Here is a 12,685-nt window from a genome sequence, read left to right on the forward strand (position 1 = left end):
GGGTAGTGACATCCTGACATGGTCCTTCACATCATCCAATGAAAACTTTTTCAAGGCTCCTAGCTCACCTAGCAGTTTATGGGACTAAGTCTTGGAGTAATCTTGGCTTGGCTGTAGTGGTCTGTCAGCCTGCAGACATGGCATTCCCAATTCCAGACAGCTTTGCTGGGTCAAGACTAAAGTAATCAGTACTAACAGAAAGGGAAAGTAATCAGATGTGAAACACAGACCATATGATGAGTGATATGTCAGGCTGGTACTACACAATATTTGTACAGACCAGTCAGAAATGGGTATTACAAACAGAGCTGGAAAATACTAATAGTTAAAAACATGATCAAGTGCTTTTGATGGATTTCCCAGAAAAGAGAAGTCTCTTCAGAAAAATAATGTAACAGCTTCAAAAAACAACAGCAGCAGCAACAACAACAACAAAACAAACAAACAAAAAATGCATCTAGTGATCTTTAAATCAGCTTTTACATTGGATAAATATATTTGAAATAGTTGTGCAGTTCACAGTGGCATAAAGTTCTCTGATTGCTTGAGTGCTTGAAAATATCTCATCAGTAAAAAAATACCAGAGCTGGGGGAGGAAAACCCTCTCTCTGAATTCTGTACATGGGTAAATGCACAGGTTTTGGCAGGCATCAGGTCATTGGATCCTTGGGAAACTGGCAGCATTACAGGACTGCAAATCACAAGTCAGGGGATGGAGGATAAGAAGAATAGTAAGGCCCATTTTCCTGCAATGAGAACAGAATAAGCAGTTGAACAGAAGTCTTCTCCAATACACCTTGGTGCAATGATAGTGCCACAGAGGCAGAAAGAATTAGGTATTCTGGCTTTGTACAGTGACTGCCACAACTCACCCAGGAGAGGACTGTGCTGGTAAACAGGCAAACAGAGGCCTTGTTTTTGCCTGTGTTAAGCAAAAAGTGCAAGTTAAACTTTTGCCACTAAGCCAAAGTTGTGATGCCAGGAAGCCACAAATGTTGGCATAGCCAGACACTCAGCCAGAGCAGCTAATGCAGACACACAGCTCTGGATACTACTTTGTAGTTAAATCACATATGCTTTGGAATGATTCTGCCAATGCAAGCCATATTCATTCCACCATTTGGTTAGAGACCTGAGGTGCAGAAGGGAAGAGAAGAGAGTCCTATACAAAGGCAGGGCACCTTTCTACTGTTCCACTTTTCCTTGCTGTTTTGTTCTTTTTTTTTTTTCCTTTTCCAACATGCTTGTTAGTATGTGGGGCAGAGAAGGCAAAACACAGCTACTATTTCTTTTTTCCAGTCAGTATAAGGTGTATAGCAGCTAACACAAATTTTATCTTGTCACAGGCTGTTAGTGTGTTACATTACAGTTCTTGGCTGAAGACGGGTAAGCTGCCTTTTATGCACACAGGAGACTGCTCTAATGGGAAAGCAGCCTCCTTCTCAGCCAAGCCCTCTGCTTGGGCTGATGTACACAAAAAAAAAAAAAATCAGAGAATCATTACACAGAACAACACAGACTCTCTAAGAACCTTCCCTCTTTCTTCTCCCCATTCTTAAGATGTAGAAGTCAATTCCCTTAAAGCTCTTGCAGAGCACAAGAACTGCTCTTAGGGCAGAGATTCATGGTGGCCACAGGCAGTCACTCACCCTGGCGTCATACTCGAGGACGAAAGGGGGAAGATCAATCTGTTCTGGGGGTATGGCTGTGAACAACTGCTGAAGGCTTTCCACATAGTGGATTTTGTCCTTTAGCCCTGAGACTGTAAAGGTTGTGAAAAACCATGCTGAGACCTGAAAATAAAACCCAACAAAAACCAATTAACAAGGTGCTGTTTCAAAACCTTCAAGTTCAGTGTAATACTCCCCAGTGAAACAGGCTTGAGTTGAACTTGAAACGCTAAAATCATTGCAGTAACACAACAAGGGCAGGAAGTATGCACCACCAACTGCTAGCAAGCAGTGTCTTGAGAGTGTCAAGCTCATGTTTTCTGACTCTACACCCACCCCTCCCCAAATAGCCAGCTTAAGGTCCCTTTCTACAGTCCAAGAGTGACAGCTATTCTGCTATTTGTCCTCAAAACCCCATCTGTATAGTGGCATGTTTTCACTCCAGGTTTAGCCAGTTCAGAAAATTACCTATTTGACTCTGTCAGAAGCATTTTCAACCCTTTACATTCAAGTTTTCACTTGAAAGAAAGGCCAATTAGACGGAGAGAAAGGGAGACTTTTGGCGGTTCAAAGATTGTACTGAAATCTCCCTTCCGCTTTGGGTTGTCTGAGTGAGCTTTTGTTTTACCACCTTTTTAATCAAAGCCTTATCAATTTAACTCTACAAGAATAAGCCTAACAACTTATTCTAAAAGATTTTACTTCAAGTATTCACGCCTCTGTCTGTTTTGGGTATAAACTGGATATGGAATGTTTGTTTTTGAAGACCAGTAAACAGCAATCCAATCCTGCCTAGATTGATTGCACAGGCTTTACCTTTTCAACCCACCTTCTCCAAAATTAAGTTCTGTATTACTTCTTGTTTATTTCTTATCTATTCTTTTCCTGGCAGACTGAAGAAAAAGAAAGAAACCTGTTCTACAGGCCACAAATGCTCATATTAGGGATCAATCACGTGGTCCTGAGCAACCAGCTCTTGCTGACCCTTCTTGAGCAAAGGGGTCAGAGCAGATGACCTCCAGAGTCCATTATAACCTTGACCATCCTGTCATTCTGTTTGATAGTTTTGCTTTGACTGCAGGAAGTTAACAGAAACACAGCAACACTGCAAAAAAAGCCTTGAGGAAAACAAGAGTTTCAAAGAAGCTGTAAGAATAAGTCAATAAAAATTATTTGCCTGAATACAGCATTCAAAGAAAAAGTCAGTTCCTAAAAATTGTCCTGGAATAACTGCTGCCTCCTCAAAACAACTTATTTTAATGAGAAAGGAACAATGAAAAGGAGAAAAGGAGGTCAAGAATACGACAGAACACTTGAAATCAGTTCATTATGTTGAGGGCAGAATTAGAGACAGCAGAAAGCAGGGAGACAGATTTTACTGGCATCCATTATTCATTATATTGTTCTAACAAGACCTCTTATGAGTGACACTAAGTGACAGTTTAATGAGTGAAAAATACCTTCTCAATCTTGCACCAAAGTAGCATGGATTTCAAGGTGTGTTATGAATGACAATCATTAAACATAATTGCTATGGATGTTTAATGTATAAAAGCCTAATAGGGAATATTTTTGCAGCCATCACAAAAACTGCTGTTGTGAAAAGGGTTTTTTCTTTTTCCCTTTCTCCCTCTCACTATACAAGCCACTGCAGTTTGACATCTTACCCAGAAACACAGAGGGAAGGGAGGGGGGCAGAAATGTTTCTGGAGTTTTTATTACTTTTATTCTTGATAATCACAGGTTATAGAAACAGTAATACAAGAGCAGCTATTTTCTTATTGGTAACAGGACACGGAACTTTAAATTAAACCAAATCTCTGTTAATGCACTGAAAGTAGAATAAGTTATACCAGAGCAGCCAAAGAAAGTTAAAAATCTAGACATCTGCTGAAGTTTCCCTTCATTTTTTTTTTTGTTATGATATTCTGAATCTAAATAAAAGCCTGTCAAAGTGACTCTGCCAAGCTATAAACCCACAGTTAAGTGTATGAGTGCATGTCTCCCACAAAAAACCAGCAACACAGATTAGCTGTGTCACAAATCTCTTAATTTGGTCATATCTCAAAGAGAAATTTACTAAGATCTGGGAAATTTTATTCCAGTTGGAAGGATCTTGTGTAGGAAAAGACCAAAGTGATTTGCAACAACCTTTCCATTGGCACCTGATGTTCAGAAACTGCTTTTAGGACTGTTATAGAAAAGCAAAACAAAAATTGTTCATGACAAATACAAAGATTATGATGATTATGAATATCTAATTTGAGTCTTCGGGTATGTTTCAGCTTTGAAACATTCTTGATTCACAGCCAGTTAATGAAAACAGAATTACTCTGGGTGAGACTGTTTCAGATGCAGCCATTTATGGTTCAGTTCAGAATACAAGCTCTGAGAAAGTTTGTTTGGAGAGCACTCAGAAGAGGGCAGCTGAGAGGATTCACATAAAAATGCCTCCAAAAGCCCTTTATTTATCTATCAGCAGCTATATCAACAACAAGCAGGAGTAACCTTACATGCAAGAGTACAAAGGAGCTTGTGATGGCACTTGATGGGTACCTTGATCTGAGGCCCGGCAGTGAAGCACTCACACAGCAAGAGCCACTCCAGCCTACAAAAGTCCTGATGCCTCTGCTACGATTTCATGACAAGAACAGCTCAGTTTCACAGCTCACAAGAACACTCAAAGCATGAAGAAAGGCAGGAGCAGTGTACAAAAATGGACTGCACAGTGGCTCACCCTGCTTCTGTTACTCTGTGCTTTAGGATAACTGCTGAACCTTCCTCCCAGCACACCAAACTCCATGTATTCTAGACAGGCAATTATCCTCAGAAAACACATAATTTACAACAGTTTCATACCTAGAAACCAAACAAAGAATCATTGTTGGCACCATAAAGTACATGGAGAACTACGCTGGTGTTCTAGGGACATATGATTTTCCAAAAGACATGATGAAAAGCCTCTTGATCCCTTTTAGCCCATAAATAAGCAAAAGCGACTCTGACAGATGGCAGCCATCCACTGTGCCAGGATTCAATACTGCTGTGAAAGGGACAATTTCTACCAGAGATTTAAGACCTATGTACAAGGGTGATATGTTTGGGAAGTCACATGAATGCACAGGCCTTCCTCCTGAATTTGAGGCATGGGGTATTTCCTACTACTTCTAGGGAAGGAAGTCAGAAATCCAAATAGGAAGATGAATGTGCCAAACATTTTTTGAAGAAATTTGAAGCTTTTGAGCTAGCAGTCTTCCATAGGGACAAGAGTCCTGAAAGATCCAAAAAAAAGAAGGGGAAAGAAAAATCATTCCCTCTAAGCAGCCATCTTCTTCACTATGCCTTCTGCTGCTTATTCCCCATCATTGTTTCATAAGCTGATAGTCCATGCAACAGTCAAAAGCAATCCTGCTTGCCTTCCAGTTATAGAGAAGATTGGCAGAAAGACATGGATACACATTCTCTTTTGCCTACAGCTGTGCTGCCAGAATAGGATACAAACCAATACTATTTCCAGCAAGTTACAGAACTCTGTGTCTCTCACCTTCCCTGCTTCCCACCAACCATCTGCTTTGCCTACAGATCTGTTGAGTCGCACTGCAGTTTCCAAAGGGAGAGACAAGATGGCAATAGACACCAGTGAGGATGAGTTCTCATCCTCCAACAACAACAAAAAAGTGTTTCTCAACTAAACAGAAATGTTTAGAGGAGAGGAGGGGGATGAAGTTCTGTTGAGAATCTAAAACACTAATACTTCCTAGCTTCAGCTTTTCCACTCGACTTTGTGACCTTTGTAATGTTCTCTGCCAGCTCCTACATTTTTATTAGCATCAGAGCTGGAAGCTCTAATTCTAGGGCACAGACCTCTGATCTGTACCCTGTGGGAATAACTAATAACCTAACAGAAATTGGAAGCTATGCTGTTGGGAAGCCTCAGTCTCATCTACATAAAAACAAGGCAACTCCAAGTCTCACGGTGTCCCAGCTGTGCACAGGCAAAGAAAGGACTCTTTGGAAATTTAGCAAAGAGATTCTTGCTGAACATGTACAAACAGATGTGTTTTTCCAGGCATATAATTTTCTCAAATTTGATTAATGTCAGCAAAAAGCAGAAAAAACACAGAGGTTAATCTGATGTGAACATGGAGGATCAGATTTCTGTTTTAATTGGACAAACAAAAATTCTAGGAAGGGCTGCTGCTGCCACTTAGTTCATCTGAAGTACTCATACTGCTGCAATAGGAGTAGTGGGCGTCAAGTCCAGAAGGGAACCAGCTCCATCTTCTGTTGCCCCACACAGATCCCAGCCAAGGGTAACAACTTACTGCATGACAAATTCAAGTTTTTGTCTCCTGATGGATTAACAGGATTCTTCTGTACTGCATCAAAAGCATTCTTCCCATCTTTGCTGCTCTACACTCTATCCCTGACTAATTTCGCTGCTGCCTAATGCTGCCCTCTGCCCTTCCCAGGGCAGCTCTGAAGCGACACACAGGACACACGTGCCACCTCTTGTGTGAAAGAAAAGGTGAAACATCCAGGAGATGAACTACACAAAAATGAACTCCCTGAGTGTTTGCTCATGGTTCATCATGCTGCCAGCCAGACAGCAGGAAAAATGACAAGATGTTTCCCTTTGAAAGAAACATGATTCAAAGCTTCCACCTCTCTCTGTTAAGAGCACACAAAAACCAGGGCACAGACAGCATGCACTGCACTGGGGTTCAGCTTATCCCAAAGGCTGGAAGATTACAGCTAGATCAAAGATGGGATGAATTTCAAGTTCAGGAGATCCAGAAGATACTGTCTAATTTTGGGAGTCTTCTATATATCTCCACATTCCTCATGTTACAGGCTTACATGCTACTCCACTGCCATGCTAGATACACTCTCCTTTAGTAAGATTTACCTTACCTTTGAACGAAATGTTGGGTGGACAAAATACAATGCCTTCAAATTCCTCTTGTACCTGGTTTAGAGAAACAAAAAAGTATTTAAAAGTCAATTCTAATTAAGGTCACCTACACAAGCCAACTGTCAAAAGAGACTATTTTTCTTAAGTGCCTGTGATGTAATTTTACAAAGTTAAGATCTAATGCAAGGGCCGATATCAAAAAGCAAATGTAAAGGGAAAAGAAAAATAACTTTTAAAAGTAGAATGGTTATTTTTCCGTTAAAGACATCACAGCCTTCAGTCTTTCAAGTAGGAAGTGAAAGAAAGGTAAGGACAAATGATGACTGCCACTGTTACCCAAGCCTCTCCCCTCACAAACAGCAACATACTTTAACAAAGCCAGGCTCCAAAAGCTCCAGCTCTGGACAGTGACAGACAACACAACCAGAGTGCCTCCCTAACAGCTCCAAAGGGAGACTGCAGAGGACAGAACTTTTGGTTAAAACAATGGACTTGAGAAGGAAAGAAAACACCTCTTCCTTCTTTTTGCCTTTACTAGTTATTTAGGCCTTTGTCCCAGCAAAACTCTCTCACAAATAAATGGGAAACCAGATACAGGGAAATATTTGCATAGCACAGGGGAAGACCAGAACGAGTTCTTTTCCTATTGACACTCACTTGGCATCAACAACATCATAGAGCTTCTTCAGGAAATTAGAGTCTAATTGATTGTAATAATTTGTGAGTGTATGGAAGTATACCAGGACATACTCCTTCACTGCAATATGATCCATGACGTGGATGAAATACAGAAGAGCCTGAGGCAGAAAGAAATGAAATTTATATTTGCAAGAACTCTTTCACAGTTGCATTACATCTGAATATGCTTCCATTATTTCCTCTAAAAATGAAGAATCATGAGGCTGGATGGCATTACATTTCAGCTACAAAAGCAAGGCCAACATTCCAAGTCTTCAAGTTGACTGTAATAACTTGCAAGTCTTTTTTGTCTATCTGACCTCACAGATGGAGATATATTCTTGCTGTTTCCATGAAAAACCACATTTGACTCATTACATTTCACTCTTCACATCTTGGCAGTTATAGAAGCAGAGTAAGTCTCCTTCTTCTTGAGAAGAAAAAGGAGCTTTTTTCTAAACCATGAGTTTTTTTCTAAAAATAGCCTCATTGAAAAGTGTCAGCCCAATGCACACATAGGTTTGTAAGGGTATACATTTTCATCTGCCTATAAAAATACTTTCTAGTTAACATCTTAAGTCTCCTGCAAATAATGTTTCTAGTATTAACACTGAATTATCCTTATAATCAGACTTTTCCATCCTAAACATTCATATGTAACCTACACAACTCTAGTTTTACAAAGCCTTACCTTTTCCATGTCTATCAATGTTATGGGGATATTCCTTCCAACCACCACCATCACTGTGCGGCCACAGTTATCCACACCTACAAAAGAAAGAAAGAAAGATGTCTCAACTTCTCTCAGTCATGCCAGGTTCTGTACTTGGGCCCTTTCAAACCAGGGAGAAAGAGCCTCAGCTCAGAACTTTTGCAATGTATCTGGTTTCCAATAGAGGAAATATGCTTAGTTATTGCTCTCACTATACCAGTACCTATTCTGATAAAAACTCCACGTATTACATCTGAGAAACTTAAGGACTGCAATTTTATGTTGCCTGTGTACTCCATATTTACCTAAGTATCAAATAACAACACGGTTTTATTAAAAAAAACCAAACACCTTCACTTGTAATTCTACCACCAAAGCAAAATTCTTCCTAGAAACCAGGCTCTGAACTCCAATGCACAGATTGCCAGAGCACGCCTCATGGACCTCCTGTAGCCCACAGAGTCTTGCCTAAGGCAAACAAAAGAATTTAAATTTGCAGCTACTGAGCAGAAGGTATCACACACAACCTTGCTATTTACACAAAGATCTAGGTAAGCTCTGGAATTTCATGAGGCCTAAAATATCAGCCAAAGGGCTGAACAGATTTTGTCTCCAGAAACACAGCTATGCTTTCCAGCATGACCTAATGTATTTGCAAGTCCAAAGAAAATATTTTTACTTTGAGACAACATAGATTAGTCATCAGTACCCCAAACTTACCTGTCTGGTACAAAGCTTTAAGAGAAGCAATGTCAGAGAGGTCTTCAGCTCTTGCCTGACACAGCCAGCGATTATAACTAGAAAGTTAAAAACATCTGGTCAGATCTAATCCCCCTTTGGATTAGCATTATAAGCTGAAGAGGTATATGGGAAGGGAAGGACAAAGCAAGCTTTTTCTGACTGTGCCCTCTCTAATGTTGCTGTTTTCTGACCTATGGAGCAACTATCAAGTTTTTAAAGAAAGAAATGTTAAAAAAATAAAATTTAGTGTCTTAGTTACACACCTAATGATTTTCACTAGGGCAATTAATATATATTAATACATTACCAACTAGTAACTATAGTGGCATTGCATTTGGGCTGAAAAGATCTCAGAGGTTTTTCCATTTAAATATGTCAGTGTTTAAAAGACAGAAAAAAAAAGAAAATTTTCTTTAGAAGTCTAGATGTCAAACACAACTATGCAGCAACCAGTGTCATATTGTTGTTTTTCCCTTTGAATGGTGAACAACAAAGTGCCTCATCTGACAAAACAAGCCAACACGTGCCTCAAAAGGTGTCCAGCATGGAACTACCTTCTAAAGAAGTGATCATGCATATTAGGGTTACCAGAGCATGAAGGGGGAGAAAGTCTGAGCATTCTTTTATTTATCAAATGGAGGAAAAGTGTTTTGCTACTTGCCCAGAGCCTCAGGAACAAGTGGGAACTATTAAAAGCAAGTGATCCCACTACAAAAAGTGGTGACAAAACAGTGACATCTTGTGGCAAACAGATGAGGCAGCTGGCTGGATGCACTAGGTGTGCTAAAGGGTTCATCACAAGCTTCCCTTTTTATCTTACTGTCCTTTCCCTTCTCTCTTCAGGCCAAAGAGGCTACCACATCAATCCAGGGTGACACCAGGCATTACCTGTATTTGCTTGCTGGAAGATTAGGCTTTACAGATAACAAAATCATTATTTGTAAGGGTTGGTCCTAACTAACACAAATATTCACATGGACAAGCAAATTCTCACTTCCTCTGATGCTGTTTCTGCAGTGCTGCCTCTGACAACTGTCCCTGAAGGATGAGGCGCCTCTGTTTATCGACGTCTCCTTCCATGCGGGCAAAAGCATGGGATCCAATGAAAGACAAATCTGCCTCCAGACCCTCTTCATCTGAAGCATCTGCAGTAGAAACAAAGGTGGTGTAAAATTTTTGGGCAATCAGCAATGCTGCTGATGAATTGCTACATTTCCCAGTGAGACAACACAGTCATGCTACAGACTAACACAAAACCCCGTGAGGTACCGTGATGCGGCTCTGACACCTCACCAGTACCACTCGCAGATCACAGCACGTGATTGAGAACTACTCCCTTAAAATGCTGGTTTGCCTGGAAACCAAATGGGAAATGCTAGTCATCAGCTCACAACAAAGGGTTAACTCTCCCAAAAAACAAGTCTGGGGAGAGTGACTTGAGCTTTACAGCCATCCTACTTGAGCTTTACAGCCATCCTATTTGTCAAAGGGGGGAAAACTAGCACACAGAGGCACAGATGATGCAGCTTTATTCAATTTAGAAGCTGTACTGTAGAAAGGGCTTACTTTTTGTATCACTGACACTTCCTGAACAAATGCTGTAGTGATCTGAGTGTAGCTATTTTTATAGTTTTGTTTACAACAAGACTGGGTGATGAAATAGAAGAGCGCAGGCTCACTTGCTGGTGACAATACCAGAATGCTCCACTGAATTGATGTCATCCAGGCATGTTGCTAAGACTTCTAGCACTGTCTCTCTGGGCAATCTGGACAGGAACTGAGCTTCCCCTTTTAGCATGACATACTGTAGTAACAATGGAACAGGAGTGCAGGATTCCACTACACAAATTCACTCCTACCTGTGCAAATCCAGTAATTTCATAAAATATTAGCTAGTGGTTGAATGCCTCACACTGATCAGCCACAGCAGCAAATATCAAATATTCAGCCGTATCCCAACTGGCTATGCAAAAGCAGAAAATTGAAATGAATTCCAAGTTATCTGCTTTGGATAGTTCAAGGCTGTAAAACTTTCACATCACCGCTTAACAAGTAAAGAAGAACATGCCTGCTATGTCCATTAATATGTTAAATTGTTTTGCTATATGTATCTCACCTCAGCCCTGACATCTAGGCAACCTCTTTACAAGCAGACTTTCACTGAATTTTGATAGCCACTTCCAAACACTGATCTCTGGGTTGATCTAGCTTTTAGGGAGTTTCTCCTAGTTTTCATTGCACATCTATAGTTTGATGCACTGTATCCCTGCTGTATCAATAGAATCATATCATCTGAGACAACATTTGCTAATACCTAAACAACACTTTGCTAATACACAAGACAGATCATTAACCATAATGCCTTTTTTAATTAGGGGCTGCAGAAGATTCTGCAAAAGCACTTTCAAAGATCCTAATCACTTTGGGAAAAAATTTACCAAGGGAATGAACTACCCACCTCTTCCACCAAGAAAGAAAAAGACAGATCAGCTCTACTGCAGTTACTGCTGGGGAACACACGAAGCCAATGAGGCAGCTTGGGAACTGGAATCATTATAACCTGCCTTAGGTGAACTGTGGTAGGAAAACACCTCTCTCCCTCCTTTTCTGTTTTTCCCACTGACTTTCACAGAGAGATACTTATTCCAAAGTCCAGTTCCAAACTCACCATCCGGAACGCCTGGCTTTTCAGTAATCCTGATCTGCCGCTCTGGTACTACCGGCTCCCCTTCTGCATTGCCAATATCTGCAGGGAGGTAAGGCAAGGACTGGATCTCTTCTTCCAACGATCTCGGAAAATACAGAGGCAGCAACTTCTGGTAAGTGACCTACAAATAAGAAAAAAGTGTGAAGGGTCTATCATACATCCATGCTCTTCGCTTAAACAGCGTCTGTCTTTGTAGCAGGGAACTTCTCCGCAGTTTGGAGGCAAAATACTGCCTCCCTCAATGGTTACTTTGGGCTGTGAGTTCACAATACAGGCACGAAACCTTAATAAAGGTTAACTTCTTGGGTTTTTTGCCACATTGGCAAGTGACTTTGAGAGGACTTTGCTTTAACCTGCATGAACTCAGGTAGATTGCAGATACTTTAGCTTTGTAATGAAGTTGAAATACGCCCAGACAACAGATTTCAGCAAAGGTTGCTTATGTTAAAATGCACTACGCTACAGAGATCACCTTTAGTGATCTGTCTGGGAATAAAGAAAAAGCACCAACCAAACAAGAAAATCCTGCCCCACATGAAGGAAAATCTCTACAGAATGTAATACTTCATGGATTATCTCCATATGATTAGCAGTTTCATGACCCCCAACAAATTAGTTATTTTCCTAATCCCAGATGCCACAGAATCTGAACACAGCATGGGTGTTCTGCACAGGAACTGCCATTAGCAAGTTCAAGGTACAAGGAAAGTCAATATTCAAACTGCCTGCATCTCTCAGAACACAGATCACTAAATGTCAAGTTTGCTTTTCCAACAAGCCAGCAAGCAGCGTTCCAGGTTTGTAGGTGATCTGTAGGGATGCTGAATTGGCCCTCTTCAATCACATCTCTGTGTAAGGAGGAAACTTTGTGTGAGGAATTTCTTTTGTGGCTAACAGACAGCATCCAGCACAACTGCATGCTATCACCTCCCCTATTGCTCCCTGTCCACAGCTCAGGAACACAAAAGCCAGAAGCAGAAAGATTCTCAGTGTCCATAGTGACAGCTAAGGGCATGAACAGTACTGGAAAAGAGGCTATGCTAGGATGGGAGAGAAGGATGCTGCAAGACCAAAAGTCTGCATGATCTGAAGGGGAAATCCAAATCCAGCTCTACTGATGCAGAGAGGATCAAACATGCCCAGGAATTTTGGTGGAATGAATACCAAGATGATACCTCTTCATGCTCAGAGACAGCAAACACCACCTTCTCCAGAGTCTCTCCATGAATCTCCAGAAACCTCCTAACTGTGCCTGCAAGGAA

At 40.8% G+C, this 12,685-nt stretch overlaps 1 protein-coding gene across 2 annotated transcripts in view; it reads right to left on the reverse strand.

Moving 5' to 3' along the window:
* GDAP2 (ganglioside induced differentiation associated protein 2) overlaps positions 1-12,685 on the reverse strand; it is a 23,894-nt gene continuing 11,209 nt past the window's right edge. For both annotated transcript variants that reach the window (XM_082278395.1, XM_082278396.1), the window contains exons 6-14: positions 12,599-12,675; positions 11,385-11,544; positions 9,711-9,861; positions 8,696-8,772; positions 7,955-8,031; positions 7,243-7,382; positions 6,585-6,639; positions 1,650-1,793; positions 1-746 (exon numbers count right to left, since the gene is read on the reverse strand). In XM_082278395.1, the coding sequence (XP_082134521.1) occupies positions 699-746; positions 1,650-1,793; positions 6,585-6,639; positions 7,243-7,382; positions 7,955-8,031; positions 8,696-8,772; positions 9,711-9,861; positions 11,385-11,544; positions 12,599-12,675 (929 nt within the window). In that variant the 3' untranslated portion in view covers positions 1-698. The remainder of the gene's footprint in view (positions 747-1,649; positions 1,794-6,584; positions 6,640-7,242; positions 7,383-7,954; positions 8,032-8,695; positions 8,773-9,710; positions 9,862-11,384; positions 11,545-12,598; positions 12,676-12,685) is intronic.

Source organism: Coloeus monedula (genome assembly GCF_965178545.1).
Source record: "Coloeus monedula genome assembly, chromosome: 3".
NCBI classification, from domain to species: domain Eukaryota; kingdom Metazoa; phylum Chordata; class Aves; order Passeriformes; family Corvidae; genus Coloeus; species Coloeus monedula.